At 31.6% G+C, this 25,045-nt stretch overlaps 1 protein-coding gene across 4 annotated transcripts; it reads left to right on the top strand.

Annotated features, from left to right (window-relative positions):
* The first annotated feature begins 1,594 nt into the window (after window positions 1–1,594).
* On the top strand, window positions 1,595–19,899 carry LOC124352848 (N-acylneuraminate-9-phosphatase). 4 transcript variants are annotated; one of them, XM_046802557.1, is made up of 5 exons: window positions 1,615–1,734; window positions 11,307–11,364; window positions 14,987–15,158; window positions 17,669–17,904; window positions 19,482–19,899. In XM_046802557.1, the coding sequence occupies exons 4-5, from the start codon at window positions 17,749–17,751 to the stop codon at window positions 19,737–19,739; spliced, it is 414 nt and encodes a 137-aa protein (XP_046658513.1). In that variant the 5' UTR covers window positions 1,615–1,734; window positions 11,307–11,364; window positions 14,987–15,158; window positions 17,669–17,748; the 3' UTR covers window positions 19,740–19,899. The 4 variants fall into 4 exon arrangements, 3 of the variants coding, with proteins under 3 accessions (XP_046658511.1, XP_046658513.1, XP_046658512.1); XM_046802555.1 differs by lacking the exon at window positions 11,307–11,364 and having other exon boundaries at window positions 1,595–1,734; XM_046802556.1 differs by lacking the exons at window positions 1,615–1,734; window positions 11,307–11,364 and adding an exon at window positions 4,210–4,920.
* Window positions 19,900–25,045: the final 5,146 nt, after the last annotated feature.

Raw genomic sequence — 25,045 nt, 5'->3', positions numbered from 1 at the left:
GGTAGTCGCTGTGTTGTTCATCGTTGTAGACGTTTTTAGCAGGAGGTACACGGTTCTGAATCACCTGGATTTTTCCATATGAGCTCCTAATAGTACATATCAGAAAGGCCATGACATATTGATGAAACTAAACCGAGTGAAGGCGCTAACCACTATACTCTACTTCTACGTCCCAAAGCTAAACTATTACTTTGCAGAACTAAAAATTAGCCTTATATTACAAGTAGTAATTTCACCCACTCGTGCACGCAAAGATTATAATTTAGATTTATAAGTTTCTAAAATAATGTAAATCATAAAATAAATAATATTATATTTCAATTGTTAATGCTTGTAACTTGATCTTAATTGAATATAAGTGATTTCTCTTTAGGCTATTAGGCCTTGTCCACAGGTCTAATGAACTTTGGAAAGCTAGTATATTATTTTTAACTTGAAAATGAATAAATAAAAAATTGCTCAAACAGAAAACACATATAGGCCTACTACTTACTAATGGACTTTTGTCTAAGTACAAGTGGTGTTAATATCGTTAATAATAATCTCTTCAGAAGCATATAAAGATTGATTAATTGTAGAAATACCAAGATATTACTACCATAATGGTTTTTTTTAACTGCAGATTATTCCTTTCTTGGACGATGAGTGAATCCCTGATTTCGGCATTACCATCTCAGAGACCTCACATAGATTTCTGGTTCGGGTTTGACATTTTATTACACTAAAAAATAATTTCATTCTAGTCTATTCTAACGGCTCCGACCTACAGGTTTAGATCATTCACAAAAAATGTTGGTATTGAATATTTTTGTATCTTTATTGTAACTAAAAATTAGATAGGGACACGACAATGTGACAATATCTGTTAAGTAGTTATTCAACAAAACTTCTATCACTTACCTTTGATACCCAACCGTATCCTCAAAAATGTACCTCTTAAAAATGTTTAAAAGTTTTTTTAATCAAAATTGTACAAAAATTCGTAACTTGTGAAATATATTCTTATTAAATTTGAAGCATTTTGAAAGAAAATCCAGTAAATTTTATTTTGAATAACCAAAATAATTAGCGCTTAGCAATGTAAACAATATAACTCATTACACATGACAACACCAAAAATTCCCTCAGTAAACAACCTTTAAGGTGGGATTATTTACAACTTGCTACTTTAGCTGAAAATAATTAAATATATCCAACATTCCTCAGAGATTTCCGAGCTCCATCTCAATTCACTTTCCTAGTCATCGTTCGTTGACCCATTTAGTCTTTTTATCAGCACTAAAAGTGTACTTAAAGGTGTTACATCATATTTTTTAACAAAACCTTTTAATGCATAAATGTATTTCATTTCCTTTTATTCTAGACTACTAGAGTTGAAATTAACAAGTTGAACCTATTTACCTATTATTGTTAACATTTTATACTAAATGACAATATACTTTAAACCATTAATTTATACTCTAAAATATTTATGTAATATACGTTTAAAAATATAAATATGTATACCAAAGTACGATTGAATATGTATTAATTTTTCAACGTTGGTAGTAATGTTGTGTGGTGACATCTGACTTGACGTCAGTCAGCAGTTCTCTTGTATGCTTCATCATTCTTCCTCTTTCCAAAATGGCTCCCTCTACCTGGAAGTGTCAGTCAGCTGTCTCTACAATATTTTTCGATTTGGATAATACTCTGATCAGTACAAGGAAAGGAGACAAGAAAACATGCGATAAGGTATGAGTTTAAATTGAACGACTCCAAATATTACGTCTATTTTAGCGTTCTTAAAGTTATTTATTGTAATAATCATAACGTTACTTATAAGTAGGAAATGAAACGTCATTGCTTGTGTATTCGCGTCTGCGCATTTCTTCATTGTGCTTTTCAGTGTCGTCTGAAATAGTGTTTGTGACGGTAACCTAGCTAGCTCAGTAATGATTACGGTAACCCTACACGGTTCCAAATTTAGATCTGGCTTGTTCCCTTTTCGATTGTAAACCATGCTGTGCAGGAGCTTTCTGTTCAGTCGAGAAGGAAACCGTCGGTGGTGGTGGTGTGTTGTGTCTTAGTGCATAGCTCAGGGCTAGATAGACAATGCGCATAGTCCACTTATAGAACTGGAACTTTATAAACGTGGTGATAACAATCAAGAAGTAAAAGTGAGGACGGTATTGTGAGTAGATAATAATTTAGTGGAGAATAATAGGCCCTTTATTAAATCCAGCCATTTATGAATGCTGGCATTCAGTTGTATAGGCAGCAGATACAACAAATAAGGCTGTAGAGTATTTTAAAAATAAGTGTATTGAATTATATTGCTTATAAAAATGGGTGAAATTCCAGAACCAGTAAAAAAATGTTTAGCAATTTTGTCAGTTGCTTCAAATGACACTGAAAAATTTGCAGCTCTTTTTATGGTTACCAAGCTAACAAAAGGGGACCAGCTTAATTCCACATGCAAAAAACTTCTTTTTGAAGCTATTGGATTTAAGTTTTTGAAAAGACTATTATTAAGTAAGGAGGTTCCAGCTGATTGTCCACCTCTGGTATACAAATCAGTAGCAATATCCGTATTATCTAGCTTTTGCTCAGATGAAGCTGTTGCTACACATCCAGATATGTTAGCCAATATTCCAGTCTTCCTTGAGATTGTTCAACAGGCAGATGAAGAAGATTTTGAAGACAATCTTGTAGTTATAAGTGAAGCTTATCAATGCCTGCAAAACATAGCTTTATTTCCAGCTGGTCAAAAGGCACTGTTGGACATAGGAGCTATTACGAAGATGTCTGAAATATACTCTCAGCAAAGCTTTCAAACAGATGAAGCATTAAATATTTTAGTGACTTTAGCTGAGAGATTTGGACCATCAGCTTGGGATAAAAACAATCCAAAACCATTTCATGGCTTGATTCAGAAAATTGCACTAGACTTTGAAACTGACACTAGTGAAAGAAAATTTGAATTATGTTCAATTTTGTTGGGCCTTCTTCGTAGTTGCCCTCAAGAAAGTGTTGCTTCGACTTCAAGTGATGAAATATGGCCGGGCTCAATTCACAAGGGGTTATCAGACATTTTAAAAAGCAGGATCGGTAAATCTCAGCGAGATCCAGCATTAAAATTAGCTTCTGTGGTACTGGAAATTCTTGGGGTTGAATGGTGCCTGACTGATGAAGATAAACCAAAAACTTTCTTTCTCTTGTTAATACAGCTTTCCTCAGTTGAAGTTCGTATGCAGTTGGAAGACAAAACTTTAAAACAAGCTATGGTAAATGCTGATCTAATATCTGCTTGTTTTTCAATGCTTGAAATCTTCATTTCATTCATAGCCAATGATACATTAGATTTAGAACAAAAAGAAAAACAACAAATTTACACAGCAATGAAAGGAGCATTTGCAGCAGTGATAACACTTCTAACTAAAGTATCTAAAGATTACCCCAAAGCTAAAGATACGATGGACATTAAAGAGAAAGTGTTTATTTGTGCAATGGTTCGGGTTTTGTCTGCATGGTTGGCTCAAGAAACATCAGCCATGAGGAATGCTGTTTATGCCTTATTACCATTCATGCTAACTCTTGCGAATGAAACTTTTTACGCTTACAGGACTCGATACTTTGCAGAAAAGGCCCGGAATGACTTAAAATCCGATGAGTCTGTAATGGAATTTGAATCAGATCCCTTAAGCCAAGTTGATATTTTAAGAATTATGTTACCAGCTCTTTGTCACTTAACTGTTGAAGAAAAAAGCCGTCAGATTCTGCTTGAAGTGAAGCAAGATGAAGTATTGCTTGAGTGTTTGACATTCCATTGGTCAATAGTCCATTATAAGAAACCACCTGTACCAAAATCTGAGCGTAAAAAAGCAAGAACCGAACCAGAACCTCCAATACCTCCAAAGTTACTTGAAGATATGAAAGACTCTAGAGCAGCTATGATAAGTACTTGTAATATATTTATGAACATTACTGTGTTGGAACCCAAGTTGGTGGAAGAAAGTCCTCTTTTTGAGCTATTGATGAAATTTACTTTCAACAATTTGCCAGAACTGAAAGGTATACAGGAGAACTTAGTGTTACATGGAAACATGGCCGTTTTGGGATTACTTCTCCTTAAGCAACAGTCTAAGCGGGTAAAGAAAAATGATTTTTCCATCTGCAGGTACATTCAAGCTACCATCCGTTTTCTTTGGGATGCTTATGTTATTGATGAATGTAATGATCCACATGCTTTAGTTGTTGCGATGGACTATAAGCAAAATTGGATTGAATTGATGGAACTGTGGTTCCTTGGAATGCAAACAATGAGCGCAGTACTCGCTCTGGTACCCTGGATATCTGAGTTTGCAATTGAGAGTGGTTGGGCCGAGGGAATCGTAGATATGTTATTAAAAGTCAGAATGGGGTCTTTGCCTGCTAATACAAAATCTGCTTACGAGGATTTCTTATGTAATCTTGTTGAAGCTAACAACAGTGTCACTCAAGTTCTTAAGAAACGTGATGCTTTGACAGTTTGTCGCAACCATAGGTTGATGGAATTAGGAAAGAAACTGTTTGGAGATTAGAACTTAAACTCTAGTCAGTATTATTGTAATAATTATATTATTTTTTTACCTTTTAACTAAGTGTTGGACATTTTTTATAATCAATTTGAAAAACTACATTGTGTTGATCCCAAAAACATTAGAGCTTAGGTTTATTAACTTATCACACACTCAGTATTGTTATTAGTCTGTAGCATGTGTCTAATGATTTGACTTTGTTTAAATGAAGTACCTAACTTAAACATGATCATAACATCAGTTTTCATCGAAGAAAATCAACGATTAGCATGATATAAGAATCATACACGAATCTTCACTGATATTGTGCCATAAGAAATGTATGAACAAACAATTTCAGAATTCTGTTCTTCTACATCAGGTGAGTGGTTTTTAATACATTTTTACTTTAATATAAAAAATACTCTAGTCTAAGATAATTAGCAAGTTTAGAACTTGTTTTATAACACTTGTCTATAAATGGTATTTTCCTACAGCGGTGCTTGTTTATTTCTTAAAAATTGTACTTTATTTTATGGAGATTCTAAAATAATTTTGGGTACTTTGGGATTATACCGACCACACCAGTATGAAGAACACAAAAATAGAAATTTATAGAAACAAACATGATAGAACGAAAAAACAACTCTTCAATTACAAACTTACAAGCATTTCCAGGTATTGTGATCGGTATTGTTGTCGCTGTTATCTTATCTTTCTCGAGAATCCTGATTACGGCAGGCCGCGCGGCATCACGTGATTTGCACGGTACATCATTGCCTTTCCATTACAATTCAATTTATATTTCTGATTAGCCCCTCTAGAATTTGATATTTTACTGATAGGTACTATCTCGAGGGATGTTTTTCTTTCGTCGACATCAGCGCGGGGCAGCACCGAAGGTGCTGTCGAAGCCCGCGCTGATGGCCGGAGGCACTCGCATTTTGGGTGGCGGAATGTGATCAAGAATAAAAACAAGTTTTGAGTGTTTTTTTAATAAAAAGTTTAGTTTGGTAAATGTTTGTTTTTGTTGAATTTTTGTGTTTGGAGAAATGTAGAGGTAAAACACGGAAGTACAACAAAGCGATGCACCAGCTGAACGGGCGGCGAGACTCTGCAATCACGTTATCTACTAGACGCTCGACTTTGACCTCTGTCTGAGGATGGGGAGGTGTTTGCGATAAGACAATTCCTGTTTTATATTGACGAAATATTGTTCTACGCTAATCTAGTAATCAGTAGAAACGAAATGTGAAATAACGATTCATGTCTGGGTGTGGTCGGTATAATCCCAAAGTACCTAATTTTGTTCAATTCAAACACAGAATTTTATTTTAACCAATTTTCATTACTTTTAAAGCATTTCCATTTTAAAGTTCCATAAATTCAGTCCGTCATTCAATGAATGGATTAATTTTGTACTATTTGAATTTATATTAAATTGATTTCTTATAGGGTTTAAATTTACATTCCAGTATATTCAAAGTCAATATTAATGGGTTGTATCAACTTTAATGTTGTTATTTGTGGATTAATTCTGCTGTGTTGAGGCAATAAACAATAATGTTACGTATCTAAAGTAAACAGATTATAACTACTTACTATCATATAGGCCTTGATCATACTCTCATACTTATTATATGTAGTGCATAAATTTTGTAACTGGCAAAATTTTTGTACCATAATTAATCCTACTGATTGACAAAATGTGTTAATAGAAGACAGTACAACATTTTAAAAGTAAGCAAATTGTATACAAACATTTGAAATGTTTCACATTTTGGAGGACAAATAGACCAGGCTATGTCACTTGTATTTTTATGGTTTCTCTTTACAAAATGAACTTTTTAAGTATATTTCTGACGATTGTGTATTTCGCAAAGATGAAATAAATTAAATGCAAAATAATATATAAAATACTGGATTCGTCTGTAGTAGTCTATTTCAATGATGTGATTTTAAACTGATCGGTGTTTATTTCTAAAAACTTAATTTTGTTGTTTCTGATATAAAAGTAAAGGAATAAAGTAAACATGACTGACGATTGAAAGGTAAATTGAGATGCAAGCAGTGATAATGCAGGCCCATACACTGTATCACTTCTTATCTCATTCAAAAAAGGAGGGGTTGATGTGCTCGTGTGATGATTTGAGCCTGATTTTCATAAACTACTGTATGTTGAGTGATGATTTTAGTAAGCCTGCTGTTTACAAATGTGTACCTACCTATTACGAGTAAATATTTAATATTATGTACTACAAATTGTAGATTTAGGAACAGAATATAACCTTACTTTGTTTACTTCATTTTATATTTTTGAATTACAATTTTAGGTTGCCTTTACAACCCCTATATTCGTCTCAAACGTAATTAAAATCATTAACTGTAATTTACTTCAGTAGTTACAAAATTTAAGTTGGTACAGTATTTGTAGAGAAATGCCTTTTTATAGTAATAAAATGATTAATTAGTTCTGTATTCTACAAGGATACACCACTAGTTTTAGAATAAAGTGATAGTAGTAATATTGTGAAACCATCTCGCTATATAAATAAATACATATTGACTTGACACATATCTAAACAAAAATAAATGAACTAAACCATAAAGTTTTAGGATAAATTATAATAACCACCAATTAATTATTATTTGTTATGTTCCTTTAATTAGCTGATTGCAGTTGATTTGCATCTTTAGTCCGACTTAAATAAGAAATGATCATAGCTGAACTAAGTGCAACAATGAACAAAGTAATCAAGTAATACTTAAAAAAGCAAACGAATAAAGTGATACATAACACCTATAACATCCTATCACATTTTTTAAACATTTAATCTCATTTTTAAGAAAAAAGTTGTAAGCTATTGCTTAAAAATTATAGTATAATTAATTCCTTATGAATAGTTATTTCTGTTTTAAAAGAATATATCAGAATAATTAATTTGATAGGAAAAAGGGAACAGAAAAGAACTAAACGAGTCTTTTCAGATTCTTTGATCCAACTCATTCAAATCAATGACATGTTTTTACAGGTCATAAAGGAACAAAACATCTTTACAGTAGTTACATAGATTAACAGCATTTTTCAAAGACCCCATTTTGGTAATGTTTAGTAACATAGTTATTGAACTGATAAAAGTTGTTTAACTAGTATGAAAATATGACTACAGATTTTAAACCTGTGGGGACTAAATTTAAAGGTATGTCACAGAAATGTTATCAGAACAAATTTTGGTTCATTCCTTAAAATATTATTTTTGGCAAGTAGGCCTACTATTTAATCCTAAATTTCATATTTTGTATCTTAGTTTTGGTAAACTATATGAAAGTGATATCGTTAATTTAATATTTATAAGTTGAAATACTTCATTTTCAGTTTTATACAAATTGGTGTGTCTTTTATATTGTCCATGTTCATAAGACCTTTAAATAATAATCAACATGATCTTTGTTTCACTATGGGTTGATTTGATGGCAGATAATTTCTTATAAATAATAAATAATAGTATTATTTACAATTATTATCGGCTTATACGCAAAGGAAAAATATTACAAGCATACTTAGTTACAGGGCTAAAATACTTAACACATTATTTACAGTTATGTAACTTACTTATGGTATGAAACTACTCTACAGGTAAAATGTACACCAAAGTTTAATTTTGTGAAATTAAAATATGTTTTATCCTGTGTGCACAACATTTATTTTATGTTAAAAAAAAATAAAATTTACACTTCTTAAATATTCATTATAAAGAATTCTTTGTAATATTTATCAATTTAAAGAAATCACATAGAATGTAGTTAACAAGTTTTTCATGTCTAATTAATTAAATACAATGTCATCTAGGATGTTTGTCAAAATTATATAGATCTTTGTTCATTTTTATATAAACATTTATTCAATTTGACTTAGGCTACTGTTTTTTAAATGAGACCTAAGGGTGTGCTCTAAATGAAGCATGAGATACAGGGTAGATAGATAAGGTTTCCAGCATTGTTACCTCAAGTTAAGCAGAAATTTGCTGGAGGAAAGTTTTATTTTCTGTGTTAATGCTATTGGAAGCTACAAATGGTTTCTGACAAAGCGCTTTAGCTATAAGATTTTGAAATTATGTATATGGGAACAGTGTAACAACATCAAATTTTAAATCGCGTTTGATGCTGAATACATTGTACTGAGAGAATAATAATCAAATGGCAGTGTATCGATGAAACAAACATAAAATTAAGGTCTCTCGGATATTAAATATGGTGTTTCTCTTAAGACCATATTCAATATCTGAGATACCCCTTTACTTCCATTATTGATGTATGCATTCAAGAAATTCTACTTTTCAAACATTGATTGTCAGGAACATTAATCCATGAACTATTTGTTGCTATTTAATCTGAACTTGGAATTTCACCTAAGGTAAGGTATTCACATAATTTTTCGGGGTGATTTGAACTAGCAATGTTTAGTTGTTAATTGTTCTAAAAATATATTCTACAAAAAAACTAATTGAGTAATACATGTCCAGGAACACAATTGACATGGCTGGTGAAGATGATGGTTTCATGAAAGAAATTATAACAGAAAGGTCTATGTAACTTTCTTTATGACCATCAGGCATAACATCAAGCACACAGGTGCAATAAAGACTATATTTTAAAATCTGATGAATAGACACAGCTTTGTCAGAAACTATCTGCAGATTCCAATGGTAGTAAAGAAGAGTATACTGGATAGCCTGAAAACCAAAGGAAGATCAATTTTTTATTGAGGACATGTTTCTTGAATATAGATAAACAATAAAATTTTGCCACGTGATATTCACATCCAAACCAAAACTAAGTTAAGTTTTTAGGTAAGCACAAAAAACCTCAGGTCATAATGCACTGGGTTTGTTGGCCATACCTCAACAGGAAAAAAGTTAACGTTGCATTTTGTCGATAAGATTAATGATAATAATTTGTAAGTTGTCTTTAATTTATTTATGAATATCTTATTACCACAGTTTATTTTGTTAGTTGACCATTTTTTAAACAAAATTTATTATTTGTAAATGTTCTTAAAATGCTATTTTCCTGATTTTTACTTGTTTCTTCAAACTGATTTTAAATTTGCAATTTTTAAATCCATGAACATCTAAGTGGTATCCACTAATACTAGGAGTGTGAGTATTATTTTTTTGTACAAAATCCATGAACATCTAAGTGGTATCCACTAATACTAGGAGTGTGAGTATTATTTTTTTTTTTTGTACAATCACCGATCTTCCATACACCACTTATTAACCTACCTTCAGTGGGATAGAGAGCACCCCTTTTAATATTAGAAAATAGTTTTTTAATTAAGATAAATTTTAAATAAAAATATATTATTCCCTATTTCATCTTGGTATGATGTCTTGCAACTGTAATTTTATTTTGGGTGTTGTGCTTTCGGTTTAAATGAATAAAATCAATGGAGTATATTGGACTTGAAAATTCCCAATTTAATTTGCTACTTAAATGTTTTCATTCAAAGTTGTTTGTGTCTGCTTTTTAGTAACACTTTGTTACACCTATCATCAGACTAGGTTAACTGTCTAATCTTTATTTAAGAGAATAATTCATATAATGTTTTATATGTTTAACCTTGTCATTAAACTAATTTCATAGGAACCAAGAAGCTAAGTTTTAGTTTAACAAAAGTTGAATTTCATTTCAAACAAACCTGCTCCATGGTTTTATTTGCAACTTCGGTTCAGTTGTGGACAAATTATTAAATCTGTTTGAAATTACATAACGTTTATGGCCAGTTTATGCAAGCTCTTCAGTTAAATTGTTCAAGGTTGCTGGTTAACTTCATTTGATATTCAAAGTCAAAATGCATGTGGGTCTTTATGGAAAATTAGCCAAAGTATATAGAAAATCTTCATGGTATCTCTAAAATAATTATGTTGAAATACACAGACATAAAGTCTTAAATTTTATAATGATACTAGTATTATTCGATTTGTAATAAAATTTTATATACAAAAATAACTTGCTCTGAAACAATTTAAGCAGGGATCTCTCACTTTCCCGCAGAAGAGAGCAAACCATTTAAAAAAATTATGTTTTTGTCTTTAAATTAGTTTTGCTTTCGACTATTTTAGAAATCTAAATAAATGAACAAACATATAATGGAAAGTTCAGTTGACCGAGACTGGAAAATTATCTTTCAATATTGATTAAGTTGTTATAATCTGTTATTGTATTAAAAAGTGTCCTTTAAACTGTAAAGTGGGAAATGTATTAATTTTCTTGGTAGTTTTGCTTGATAACTACCATTATTACCAAATTTCATGCTAACATTGTTCGGTGTGTTTTTAATTGACTATTATATATGCGTGTTAAACTCCCATGTAATTTATAAATTTAAATTTTGGCACATTATAAATGACCATCTCTGTAGTAAACATTTCATAAGACTTCCATGAATTACCTGTGAAATGGTTTTTTATTTTTACTTCTATATTCTGATGCTCGCAACAAGTTATTACAAATTCATAAAGAAATGGTTAACTTGAAATAATACGTATTTAAAATTACATTTTTATAAACCAACATTTTGTTACTTTCTTTTATTTAAGTGCATGGATACCATGAAAATATGTCATCACTATCAAATGAAATTGATGATCACTAGGTGTATGCATTTCATGATTGCCCCTCATTTTAATTTAAAAATTTTGTTTGTGCTGATGTTTTTGCATGTTGGTGTTTAGGACATGTTTAATCTTGGGTTATGTCTTTCAGCTACCTTTCCTCCCGGTGGGAGCAGCCATGCAATCGTTGCATCTCCTCGACCTACCAGGTTAAGTAGTTTTGTAGTGGAATGCACTAATTTTAGATCATTTCGGTTGTCATTAATCATATTTTAAATTTAAATGTCGATAACTTGTTTTAGATCAACAGAGTTTTAGTTATGGTAAGGTAAGTGGTAAAATTATGATCATAATAAAAATAAAGTAATTTTTTATTTTTAATTGTTGAGAATGATTTACTTAAATATTAGTCACAGTAAGTAACAACCCGTGTATGTGTTGAGTCAAAAGGTTTGTTTATGTTGTTAAATGAAGTTTTTATTTTAACAGGTGAAGGAACCGGCCAAGTAATTTTAAAATGGTGCTCACATTGTGAAATCAGTTACTGTATATTCTTAATCATTTCTTTTACAGTTACGCTTTTTAATATTAGATGTATGTAAGTATCTTAATTTTATGTTATTACAAGTGAAAGCTGGAATATTGTATTGAAATTCTGTGCTTTCATCACAGTTTCGTCATACACAGACGAGTATATTTAGCCTGCACTTTGAGAGCCAGTCATGTCTTAATATATCCCTCGCCATTTCCACAATCCTATTCGGATTGAGGTCTACGTGACTTGGAACTTATTTTGATTCTTGCGACCTATTTAGTGCTCTAGTTGAAACTGGCTCAAGGTAACCTTTATGGGATGATTTCTGCTTTGAATGATATGACATTATTTTGCATCTTAAATTTAAAAAAAAATAAGTAATTTGTTCATTCACTTATATAAACTGAATAATATATACAAGATTAATATAAAGAGCTTTGTTTTAATGTTTTAGTTTCAATTATATGAGTATTTCAATATTGTTTGTAAAAAACAACTTCTTTACACATTTTTGTATAATATAAAAGTAACAAAAGCGTGTTTAAAATAGTAATGTTACACTTACATGTAAACATTATTAAAAATAAATGAAGATTAGAAACTAATTGAAGATTAAAGTTAAATTAAAGAGTAGAATTTTTTTATAAATGTTTTCAGTTTCATATCATGGGTTTCAAATAAGTTTAAACAATATATTTTCATTTTTTGGTAACTAAAAACTACTAAATTAATTTAACAAGAAGTGGTGTATTATCATTTTTATGTTTGTTCTTCCTTTGTATTTTTATTCAGATGAATGGAATACAATTCCTAAAAGAAATTGTTCAATCTTGTAATTGAAAAAAGTTTGTAATATACCTATTAAGGTATTGAATTATCAAAACCCAATGCGATATTGAATTCTGTTAAAGTCTAATTTATTGTTTATATTTCAACTTAAAGTTGTAATGTTTATACTAATGTGCCCTAATAATGACAGTTGGTAAAAAAATAATGAATTTAAAGGGAGTAATGTTAAATAAGTAATCTGTCAGTGGAGTAAAAAAATGTTTTTAAAGTGGTGTTGCAAGTTGAGTGGATGTTCCATTCTCACTGGCACCAGAGAGGCTGAGTGATTCAGTGCTATAAGCAGAGCGACAGTTTGTCACCTTTAAGTGCGCTGGGTGTTCTATTCCTAGCTCACATCTGGAATCTCGGTCTGGAAGCCGCTTCACCACAGCAGCACTTGCCAGAAAATGCAAACCCACATTGTTCTGTAATGCCAAATAGCAAAATTAACACTCGTGCAGTTATGTTTTGCACTAATAGCATATTTTCTGCATGCACCACTTGATAAAAATTATAAATAATATTGGGTGATAATTTTTGTTTTGTTTTCAAATTTGTGATCAGAAATTAGTCAGTTAATTTATAATATCTAAATTTAACTTAAATCTTTTATATGAAAATGTGAGGTTCTTTTTACAAATCTGCATGGATAAAGATTAAAACACTTTAGATCATTTTATTTTATACACAAAAAAAGTATTGTATCTGAGAAAAACATTGAGGCAGATTGGAACAAAATTCACAGAATAACATAAGAGTAAATGATACTGATTTAGGATATAGCCTTATATTTCAGCCACCAATAACCAATTAAGATATTAAATTATATTAAGTATATTGACATAGATAACAAAAATTCCCATTAAAAATGAGATTATTTTAGTGCTTTCTTACCACAAAAAAGAAGTTTTTTTCGTATGTTAATAACAAAACGGCTAATTTTTGTAGTACTCACTCAGAATGCAGTTAGCTTAATTATTTGCATGCATATGTTTCAATAAAATATATAAATTAAATTATTATTCACCAATCTCGTGTGTGTTCAACACGATTCATCATGTACCATAAGTGCAAGCACTAAAGTTACTAGTTGCTTGTATATTTTGTCATTTACAATTTTTGTAAAATAAATATTGAATTATGATATTTAATGTTGTCATATTAAATTGCAATTAAGATTAGATTAATTGAATCACACGCATTCTTGTCTTTGTCTTATAGTAAATGGGGATCTGATATATCAGACTCTGGTCTTATAACGGTTAAGACAAGCAATATGCAAGAATAAGTTACACAATCAAAGCTCATTATATTTCAATAATGTAAAAACTTTCCAAAATATTATAAAAAGTGTGATAAAAATGTTTGTGATGCCAGAACATTTAATTACCCAGTCACATGTTTCAAGATCAGAACAAGTTTTCTTGAAACTTTTAGATTTATATTTTGTTGTGATATATTGTAACCATGTAGAACTCTGTACAAAAATAACAAGTTCCCAGACATCCACCGCTCCAGCAATCAGTCAATAGATACAGTTCTGTAGAAATGTTACATTGATGATACAAAAAATTAAAGACCAGTATTAATTAGAACCATAAGCCATTTCTGAACTGGCAGAAGAAATCAAAAAGCTGTGGCTAAATCTTGTACAAAATACCCTTTCTAATAGATGTGATTTGATCCCGTGAATAAGTCTGAGGTGATGGGGGAGTTTGTCAAACACACCTCGTGGAAGTTGAGGTAGACATATTCTAATTTTGTCACGTTATGGCTGGACCAACCAGTACTCAAATGACAAATTATTTATAGCAATTAAGTGACTTCTCATAAAGCTGAGCTAGTATGGAAAGTTAACTTCCCTTTCATGAGTATATCAATCCACCCTGTTGATAAAATAACCACTGAGTTAAAAGCTTCCAATACACTATTAATAGGAGGAGAGAGACAAATGTACCAGTCTAGTTTTTAAATTAAAGCTTGTGGTATAAATCAAAATAATCCCTGAACAAGTATTCAAAATAACTAAATAGAACTAGTAGTTATAAACTCATACAGAACGTGTAAATGAAGTTTCCCAGAATGACATGGCTCAACTAAAACAGGTTATAATTAATTCTTTACCAATTTTCTCACTGCACCTATAAATTTATAACCAGATTTTGACAGTTTTTTAACTTAATTATACAAATTTTGAGTATCTATTTTGTACAGTCTTTAATCTAATTCAGACAAAATAAAAAAATCCTGTGCAGATGGTTTTTTTAAAAGAATCATTAACTGGTTTGTAGCATTGTCAGCACCATTGCTAATTAATGCAAACTTTTCCCTGAAAGTTTTATAAATTGTTTTGTAGCAATTGTTTTTAATTTTTATGTCAACAGGGTCATTATTAATTATTTCATGTTTTCATCTTGCAGGGTTTTGTGATGTTCAGCAGGTGTGTGAACTTTTTTCTTTTTTTACAGCTAAACTCAATTTTGGTTGAGAAGTTCAATCTATCCCCGGGTGATGCAAACCGATCAACAGCAAAGTTCCTCCAAAGTTTTGTCTCTTGTCCACACAACCCTGAGTATGATATCGCAGAGTGGAGAACTATATTGTGGTCAGAAGCTCTACAAGAATACGCCAACATTGCAGGTTTGTACATGACCGATAGCTCCCAAACCTCATTGGCACAGATCATTTTATGTTGTCTAATATTTGCTTTGTTCGTAGCAACCAGTTGTAACAAGTTTGAAGTTTGAATACACAACGATCAAATACACCAGAAACGAATGTAGCTACTAATGGGTAACAGTATTATTATTTAAATTTAGCTTGAGCTTTTTAAACCAAATTACAGAAATGTTACCTTTTGTTGTAAACATATAGTAAAAATCTATCACTAGACAATGGAATAGGGTAATTAGTTTATGTCACCGTCACAGTTATAGTTATACAAGGTCTGTCTTTAATTACTTTAAATAAAACTAGAAAATTTTCAAAATCACATTTATTTTCAGATCCTATACATTTTCCAGAGTTTTCAGAAACAATGCAATGTCAAGCAATGTACACTGCTAACTTACATGCCTGAAGGAAATTTGTTTTAGAGAATGTTGTGAAGCATTTGTTCTCACAAATCTTTACTTTACCAAATTTTCTGGGATTAGAAATTTATGAACAGAGCAGGCGTCATCATGGACATTGTTGCTGCAATTTTTAAAGCCTCTGACCGACTTACACTTTTCGTCTTCATGGAGTTAGCAGCCTAAACTTCACAGTACCAAAACCAGAAATTCTCTTTCACAATCGTTAAGATTAAAATACGTTTTTAGTTATTTAAAAAAATATATATATATATTTGAGGTGGTTCTCTTTAAAATTAGCATTTTATAAATTAATACCATAAGTTTACAATATGAGATCAGTAAGCATCTGGTTAATTCATTAAAAAAGCGTTATAGACCTAACTTTCATACAGTGTGTGTTGATGTAAACAATTGCACTTGTTTCGTGATTAGTTTTGTTTATGACATGAACATGTTGATTGTGGCAACCACCTCAGGGCATGCTGGGCTGTAACAGTACTCAAGATCGCTCTGTATATAGCTGCAGTGGTGTTAGGTTTGCATTTTCCTGTCTTGTTTTTTTGACATGATTTGTTTTAGATTCGAAAAACCATCATCGCTCTTGATAATATCAAATTAAAATCAGTCATAGGAGATACCCTAAGGTAACAACACTAAAATGTAACACATGCAATTAAAATGTTACAAGTGATTCACTATAGGCCATGACAGATCTCAAGATAATAATTGTATGTCTTTACTAATTTGTATACATTTTTTCATTAAAAGTAAATGGTAAAGTAAAAGAAGATTTTGTGTTTAGAAGCAATGAAAATTTAATTACTTTTAATCATGTCAACATTTCTGTGTTATATTGGTCAGTGTTTATATTTATTAACCACTAGTGTTTATTTTGTGTTACCAACCCTGAAAGTATTTAATATTCTGTCATTGAATGTATTTTTGTTCTTTCCTTATTAATTTACCATTTTTCAACACTGTGTTTTCTATTTAAGTTGTATCAGTAAAGTATTTTAAAGATTTTTTTTACATTTTTTGAAATAACTATACTTATTTTTGTTCTGTGTGAATCAACAATGTACCCTCCTAGAATTATATTGTTGTAATTCTTGTGATTCATCTAGATCTATGAACTATTTAAGAAACTGCTTTAAGAAGATTACATAAAAAAATCACCAAACTCATGTTCTCAAGGTAAGGTAAGAATTCATATTTTCCCTGGTCATCCGTAGTAAATAATGTATGTCGCAGGTACTCGCTACAGTACAATATTATGTTGTCTCTGAACAATTTTATAGGAAACTCATTAGACAAACATCTTAGTAGTGTTTGTCAATGGTGTTCTCACTGAAAATCCTGTTTTAATATAACCAAAATATAGCAAGATACTCTTTATAAAATATGGGAGAGCAGTGAAATATTACTATTCATTTCAATACGCTAATTAAAAAAAATGACGATTTCTTAACTAATATTGCTGCTGGTTACACATTGGAATCCTGTGTAATGTAACATCAAGCGACATGAGTTTTGTAGTTTTGACCTTTTACTATCAATAGTATTTTCAACATTTTTCTCAAATGGCTATGTCCTGAACCTAACTGGATATCAAGACTAATTTAGTATATTTTATTGGTATTTAAAACTTGTTTTAAAATATAGATGAGATTTCATTACTAGTTATCAGATTGAAGACTCATCCATAGCTTTGAAGGCTACAAAGTTGTTGATATAGGTTTTACAGCTGACTTTTGCATAGTTGATCTCTTAAAGGGTTCATTCCATTTTCCTCAAAAACATCGCCACTTATACCAGAAATGTAATTTACTGTGAACATCATAATAAACTGACAGTAAATGATCACATTTTTGTGGGTATATTGATAATAATATTAAATGATCCATAATTACCTCAATTCAAGGGAATACAAATTAATGTCAAGATCACATTTTCCAATCTTATTTATGTTCCATAAATACGGTGTATTAAATATTGGTATTTTTCTATAGCTATGCATGATTTCTTGAAAGACTTTCTGTTTCTCATGTTTTTATGATTTCCTTAAATGGTCTGCAGGAGAGGTGTATTCAACATGGCTGAAGCTACGGTACAAGTATCTGGCATTGTCTGCTGATGTAATATCTCTCCTCAAGAAAATGCGTCGGACGTTCACTCTGGCGTTGATAACCAATGGAACGTCAAGTTCGCAGTGGGAGAAAATCTACTGCCTAAAGCTACGCTCATACTTTGACTGCATTTTAGTGTCGGGTGATTTGCCCTGGGAGAAACCAAACAAGAACATTTTTCTCCAGGTGGGTAAATAATACAAAACAGTACAAATTTGTTCAGTTACAAAGTTGTAAACAAAGTTGGCCTAAATTATTGTATGTATTGTTTATTAATTCTTGTTCTCCTCCTTAACTTATACTGTTTGCTGGCAAAGGTGAGAGCAGTTTTTGGCCCATAAGAAATCTAAAATGTTTAAATGTAAACCCCATTTTGTGATACCTCATTTTAAAGTTTGTGATAAGAAAAACTGGGGATCTGTATGGTGATTCTGCCCAAAATGGTGACCTAGTAAAGTTTACTTCTAAACTAAATTATTCGAGTTTTTGATAAATTAATCCTAGAACTGGTGTGAAATTATCCTGTCCTGATGGAATATTTTAGACCTGCTACTAGTGTATTTTTTCTCCTATTGTTTTAAATTCAATCAATGATCCCCAAATCTAACATATTGTATTAATATATTTATCCTGTCAGTGTTCAAAATGAAACAAGAATAAGTGTTTTCTAGATAAAAGAAAATTAATATATTTTTTACTGATAATATCATTATTTAAACAAGACAACCAGGTTTTGAAAATGTATAGACTCCAGTATTGATGGTAAAATATCAGTGTGAATATCCTTTGCAAACTTTCCCTGGAGAAAGTCTGTCATATACAAGGTATCCAAAAGGAAACTTGAAATAAAGAAACTCAATATTTTCAATTACTGTATAGAGTATAAACCCAATACAATCTATCTGCAGAGCATAATATACTCATCAGAAACTGGCTTACTCCAAATAATGAATGTTTCTTGGAAACGTTTTTGGATTGCAGTAAAATTTCAAGCTGTTTAGACAAATCTAGGTAGAGAAGTGTGCCAACTTGTATTTATTAACAACCATTTTAGTACAGTTTATAGATTGGGTTTTAAAAAACTTAGTTCAGTCTCTCTTTGATTGCTATGGAGCACATGTAAAATATCTGGAATACCATAACAAACATTCTTATTCTAAGCTGGGTGTAGTTTGGTGACTTGTTTAGATAAATATGTTTAAACACATTGATTACAATCTGAATCTATTCATGTATCCAACTTGCATTATTCAATTTTAATAAATTCACCGGCCAGGGTTACATCTTACTCAGCTACTTGTATCAGTGAACTATGATGTTGGTATAATGGTTAGTCATAGTAGTGTTTAAGATGGCTTTCTGAAAAACGCTGAATGGTTGAAATCAGCTTAAAATTAAAAATACTAAAATAACCTACTAATTGTATTTGTAAATGCTTTTTAAACAAAATATTGTTAACGTTGCATGTTTATTTTTGTCAGTATATTTGGATGTATATTTCTCAACTGAACTCATTAATGATATAATTAGTATCTACCAGAAATTTATTTAGAAAACCGCTTTCCCTAAAGTGCACTATCAAGGAAGTACAATTAAAAAAAGTCTACTTTCAAATTATTATTCTTAAATTTACCACAATAGTTGTAGTAAAATGTTAAATTTCAAATAATAACAATTCTCTCATTGAATTTGTATTCTATTCACTTTTATTTTGATGCAACAAGTATTGGTGTTCTAAGCCTAAATTTTAAAGTTTTGTGCAGGCATGCGAGATTTTACGAGTGCAGCCGGAGAACTGTGTCATGGTGGGGGACAAGCTAGAGACTGACATACTGGGGGGAAAGGAGGCCCGGCTGGCGGCCACTGTTTGGATATCGGGGCCGGAGAGTCCCCGAGCGTTTCAGCTTCAGCCAGACTTCACCCTGGCGTCGGTGCTGGAGCTACCGCGACTGCTGCCCCTGCATAAGCCCTCCCTGCCTGATATTGATGATCTCAATAGCAACAGCAGTGACGGCAGCTGATCCCTGCTCATTGTGTTCTACTCCCACTACCATCGGAGCAGAAACCGACAAGTCTGAGGTTGTGCAAATGTACTCTCGGTTGTTTCACCATTATAAATTTAAGTATCACTTGAACTCCTATTTCATTATTGTGTCAGTGCATTCAATACCTTTTTTTACCCAAAACTTGTAATTTTCATTATCAATAATTATGTTCTTTTAATTTATTAAAGGACATAAAAAAGTCTGCTGATTGTAGCAATAATTTCAAAATGAAAGTTTTACGCACGCGAGGAAATTCCTAAGGTCATGTTTGAGTTAATTTTTTTATTTTGTATTTAATGTGTCACTAGTGCGTATTTTTTCATCATTGTTTTAAAATGACATTAACTTCTTATTTTAACACCATTATGTATATAAAAGCCAATTTTAATTTTTTTAACAAAAGCAATGTATTTTTAGAATTTGAGAGAAAACATTGTATTATATACTAATTTATTAAATTTAAGATTGTTTAATTGATTATTATTATTTTCCCTTATTGTACGCCCAATTTTTATATACTTTTAAGTTGCAATGCTCAGACACACAGCTCACTCTAGAGACAGGTATTCAGGAGAGGGAAAGGGATATCAGCAGGAAGACAAGCTTGTGAGTAAAGAAATTTATTCGACTTCTGGACATGGTTCAAACAATAACTAAAGGAACCCCAGATCAAGTACCAATAAGTCTCTGTAAAGGATTTTTTTCTGCAGTTCCTTTTTATGTTGTAGGAAGACAGATAACCTGTTGACGTGTGCTCCAAACGATAACAACACTAGTGTATGGTGACACTCGACAGGTATTTTTTTCCATAAGCTCAATAGTTGCGGTGGTATTTAGCGATAGTGCAGTGATTTACTTGAGCAAGATATTGGCACAACTCCCCAGTGATATTAGCAACCATCAAAATGCTGAGCATGTGCTGTTCAACTCATTGATAACTCAAAAATAAAAATCAAATCAACATGTTCCCTACTGAAATAGGTTACTGGAGTATAGTTTGGAAGTTATGCAGCTTATATCCATAAAATCGAACATCAGAAATGTAAATGCTGTCAAAATAATAATGGGGTTGCCGCTTACCCAAATTATTTACTTTTTCTGTAGCTTCTCGATTCCAGGCTGCTGGAACTGTTTTTACTACTTCTCAAGTTGTTTCCGATAATTGAAGGTTTACTGTATTTACATTTCTAATGTTCAATTTTATGTGTATAAAGCTGCATACTTCCAAACTATACTCTAGTAACCTCTTTCAGTAGGGAACATCACTTAAAAGAGGAGTAGCTATTTACAAAATGAACACCTTTGATTATAAAGTGGAAGGACCTAATCTGGAAGAGTTAAGCAGAGAATTGGACTGTGACCTCACAGAAGTGAAACTTCAGATAAAGAAAAACCAACCACTTTATATTATTGGCATCTACCATCCTGCTTGATCATGGTTTATCCATTTTATTTGTCTGTCTTCATAATATTCCACCAAATAATGATGGTATTTGTATTGTGAGCGATTTCAATGTTGATATTCTAGACAAGAGGAAAAAGGAAAGACTTGGATGGCATTCTTGCTTCTTTGGACATCGAACTTCCTCCTACTGGAATCACTAACACATCAATGTCATAAATTGACATTGCACAACCCTTAACTGTAATTCCATAGCCATGAAGGTTATCCATGCAAGGCTTTCTGGCCACACAGGCCAAGTTACAGCTGGAAATTTTTTTCACATAGCTACTTCATCGACAATAAAACACTTTTAAGCTTCAAAACATTACATGCTTCAAAGAATTTCTCTCCAGAGCTGGGGCAGAGTGTAGCAGTCAGCTGATGCGTAAACAGCGTATTCCACCTTTATATATACATTGACAACTGCCCTGGACATTGCCTGCCCTAAGACCTCACCTAGAGGCAAATCTTACAAACGTAAGAAGCATGAACTGTTACACCCTGGTGCTAATTTTCTGAAGAGGCAATTCCCTTAAAGTTCGAGACAGATTTGTTTCAACTAATTGTGTCGGGGACAGAGGAAGAAAGCTTGACCTTAAGCTGAAAAGGTTGAGATCTGCCAATGAATCTTTTATCAATAGAGGTACAAACTAGAGCAAAGCTATTTAGCAGACAATAAATAGAGAGAGTGATGTGATAGATGACATTGAAATCTAGTAACATCAATAAGTACTTGACAATTGCTGAGGAGACCTTGAAACCATTTAAAGCTAGAACATCTGGAGTAAAACTTGTAGGACTAGAAATTGATTATAATCTTAGTTGAGATTTTCATGTAGAAAAACATTTATTCATGATTATATACTTCAAGGAGGATAGTGCTTCTGTGTAAATTTATCCAAAATCCATCTATTTTGCCTATGTGAATTCACATATAATTTACAGTTTGGCATCTTATAAGAGAACATCAAAAAGGAACCTTGATAAAATCTTATACTTCAAAAGAAGGCAATAAAATTATTCTGAATTTAAATAGGTGTCAAATCAGTGAAGGAGCACTTTTCAAAGTTTGGTATTTTAACAGTCTATGATAACCAATACATCCTAGATTGTATAGTTATGGTGAAAACACAAATTGAAAACTTCGGAGCAATGCCTATTCCTATAATACTAGACTTTGTAAATAATTAAATTTAGCCCAACACATTTTAAGTTTTTACAATACAAAAGCAATCTACATGGATTCAAAATTTTTAAATGACATGCCATTTTAAGTAACAAGCGATAATTATTAAAAAAAACTGTAGGAAGATTGTTAAGAATATCTCTTGCTTAGGGGTGACTCGTCGGAACAGTTATCATGTTTGTTCTAATTACAAAAAATATTATAAACTAAATATAACTTATTTGTGTAAACAATTTCATAATAAATCTCTTTGTAGATCATAAAGTAATAATAATAATAGCAAAGATTCATTGGCCTGCCATACAGGGGAAAATGTTTGTTTTTCATTACATAAGAGATAATTGTCACTGTTGTTACAATTACTTTGTGTTATTGCAATTATACATTAGAATGTACTTTTTAATGTATATCTTTACACTATTTTATATATGTGTGTGTGTGTACAGCAAAAAAGGGTGTTTGAGGATTTGATGGGTTTGCAGCTATTTATGTGATCGAAAACACATAGTGGTAACTAAGCAATCCTTAAATGGTCAAATGAAAACTGGAGTGCCCCAAGACTCTGTAATGGGCACAATACTATTTGTTTTATTATATCAGACTTTCCTCAGTTTGATTACTACAGTTATCCTGTTATTTATGGTGACGACAACAGTCCTTTACATCCAGCAACATATCAATAGAACAACTTTATTATAATCACATATTTTAGTCAGCTTGGCCCAGTAATCATGTGTAAATAATTACCTAGTGTTAAATGAAGGTAAATTGACATTCAGAAGACACAAGGATACTGTTTGTTGAGTGAATTTCAACAAAGTATTTTGGCACCTATCACCTTAGATGAGAAACTTACCTGGAATAATCATATTTATGAACTAAACTATAAACCCAGCTATTTTGTTCTGAGGAGTAAAATCCATTAGTACTCCTGAGCAACAATGATTGCTTATCATGCACTTTTTGAGACACATGGTATTGAGTATTAGTATGTTATAGTTTTTTGAGGAAACAGATCTTGTGAAAACCTGTACAGAATCATGGTTCTACAGAAGAAAGATCTGGGAATCATAGCTAACTTAGTACTGCCATATAACAACTTACAAGAATCATAATTTATTGACTATTACATACCTATATATACTTTGTTATTTTACTTGCCTGCAAGCTTGACACTGAAATACAAAGATTTCCATGCAGAGAACTTCACTATTCCATCCCACAGAACTGCCCTGTTTGAAAAAAAACCTTCAGACGCAGGGACAAATCTCTTCAATCTACTTCTTACAGATCTGAAGACAATATTGTGGAAAGATCAATTTAGAGGTTAGCCCTCTAGTCACTAGTTAAAATTTGAGATCTTAAAGTAACTGGTCTTCCATGAACAATGTGTTTAAGTTCGACTAACTGACTGTGACCTTTTATGAAGGATGTAAACAATTTTTTTACTATAATACCTTGAATACCAATAACAGTTAGCTTTTAAGAATGAAGTCATGACTAAGACAGTTGAAAGCCTTGCTTAAATATATGCAAATACCAGGCACAGTTCTCCCTTTTTCGAAGGAATCCAAAATAAACTCAGCTGTTTCAACTATGGCTGTAATGGTTCACTTTCCTTTCCTAAAACCATGTTGGTGGCTTGTTAAAATGTCATTGATTTGCAGGTGATGTAAAACTCTTTCAAGCACTTTTTTCAATGATTTTGGATGTTGAAGGGATGAGAGAAATAGGCCTGTAGTTTGAAATACCATCTTTCTTTCCTTTTTTTATGCAAAGGTATCACTTTAGCAACTTTTAACTTTGTTGAAAGTGATCTTGGGAAAGTGAGGTCTTGGTAATAAGTAAAAGAGGGATAATAAGATTATCTTTGCAGAATTTTAAAATCTTTGATGACAGTTCATCTACTCCTGTACCACTTTTTGGTTTTAAGCCATCAATTACCTCGCCTATCTCTTCAGATGTTGAAGGAAAAACCGACATTACGGTACAAAGATTAGTACATTGTATATTTACTTTTTTTAGTGTGGGGTATTTTTCTGTTTTTTAGTTTGTTCTGCCACGTTAGTGAAGTATTTATTTAAGTGATTGGCAATTTCAGTGGGATCATAAATTTTTTCATCTCCTACTTTTAGCAATGTTATATTTGAGCAATGTCTTTTAAGTTTCTTTTCGCTATTAATTACTTCCCAAATCACCTTGCTTTTATTATCTGAGTTATTTATGTGATCAGTACTTGCCTAGTGGCATAGTCTTTAATTTAAAATCATATTCCTTCTTTAAGGAAAAAGCTTGCTTTTTATCAATATCCAACAGTACTTTTGTTCTGCGTGCAAAAATTTGCACTTGTATATTTTTATTGTAAAAAACTTTATTGTTGTACAAGTATTCTGAAAAGCCAATTTCAAAGGGCAGGTAGCGTAAAAAATTGTTATTAAAATTTTAATAAAATGATTGTACGCATCTTCTGCATTGTCAGTGCATAGAACAGGCTTCCATTTTTTAGTAGAAAGATGTTCTTTAAGCAGTGTCAGATTTTCAAAATTGGTGATGTAATGTGATAGTAGGTTTTAGGTAGGTAAATATGTTACCAGTGCACAGCTGTCCACTGTGATCTGAGAGTCCAGTGTATCACTTGACCTGGATCTCAGA

Source organism: Homalodisca vitripennis, chromosome 1 (assembly GCF_021130785.1).
Source record: "Homalodisca vitripennis isolate AUS2020 chromosome 1, UT_GWSS_2.1, whole genome shotgun sequence".
NCBI classification, from domain to species: Eukaryota; Metazoa; Arthropoda; class Insecta; order Hemiptera; family Cicadellidae; genus Homalodisca; species Homalodisca vitripennis.
The sequence above is the reverse complement of the archived record's forward strand: the minus strand, read 5'-3'. Positions and strand labels throughout refer to the sequence as shown.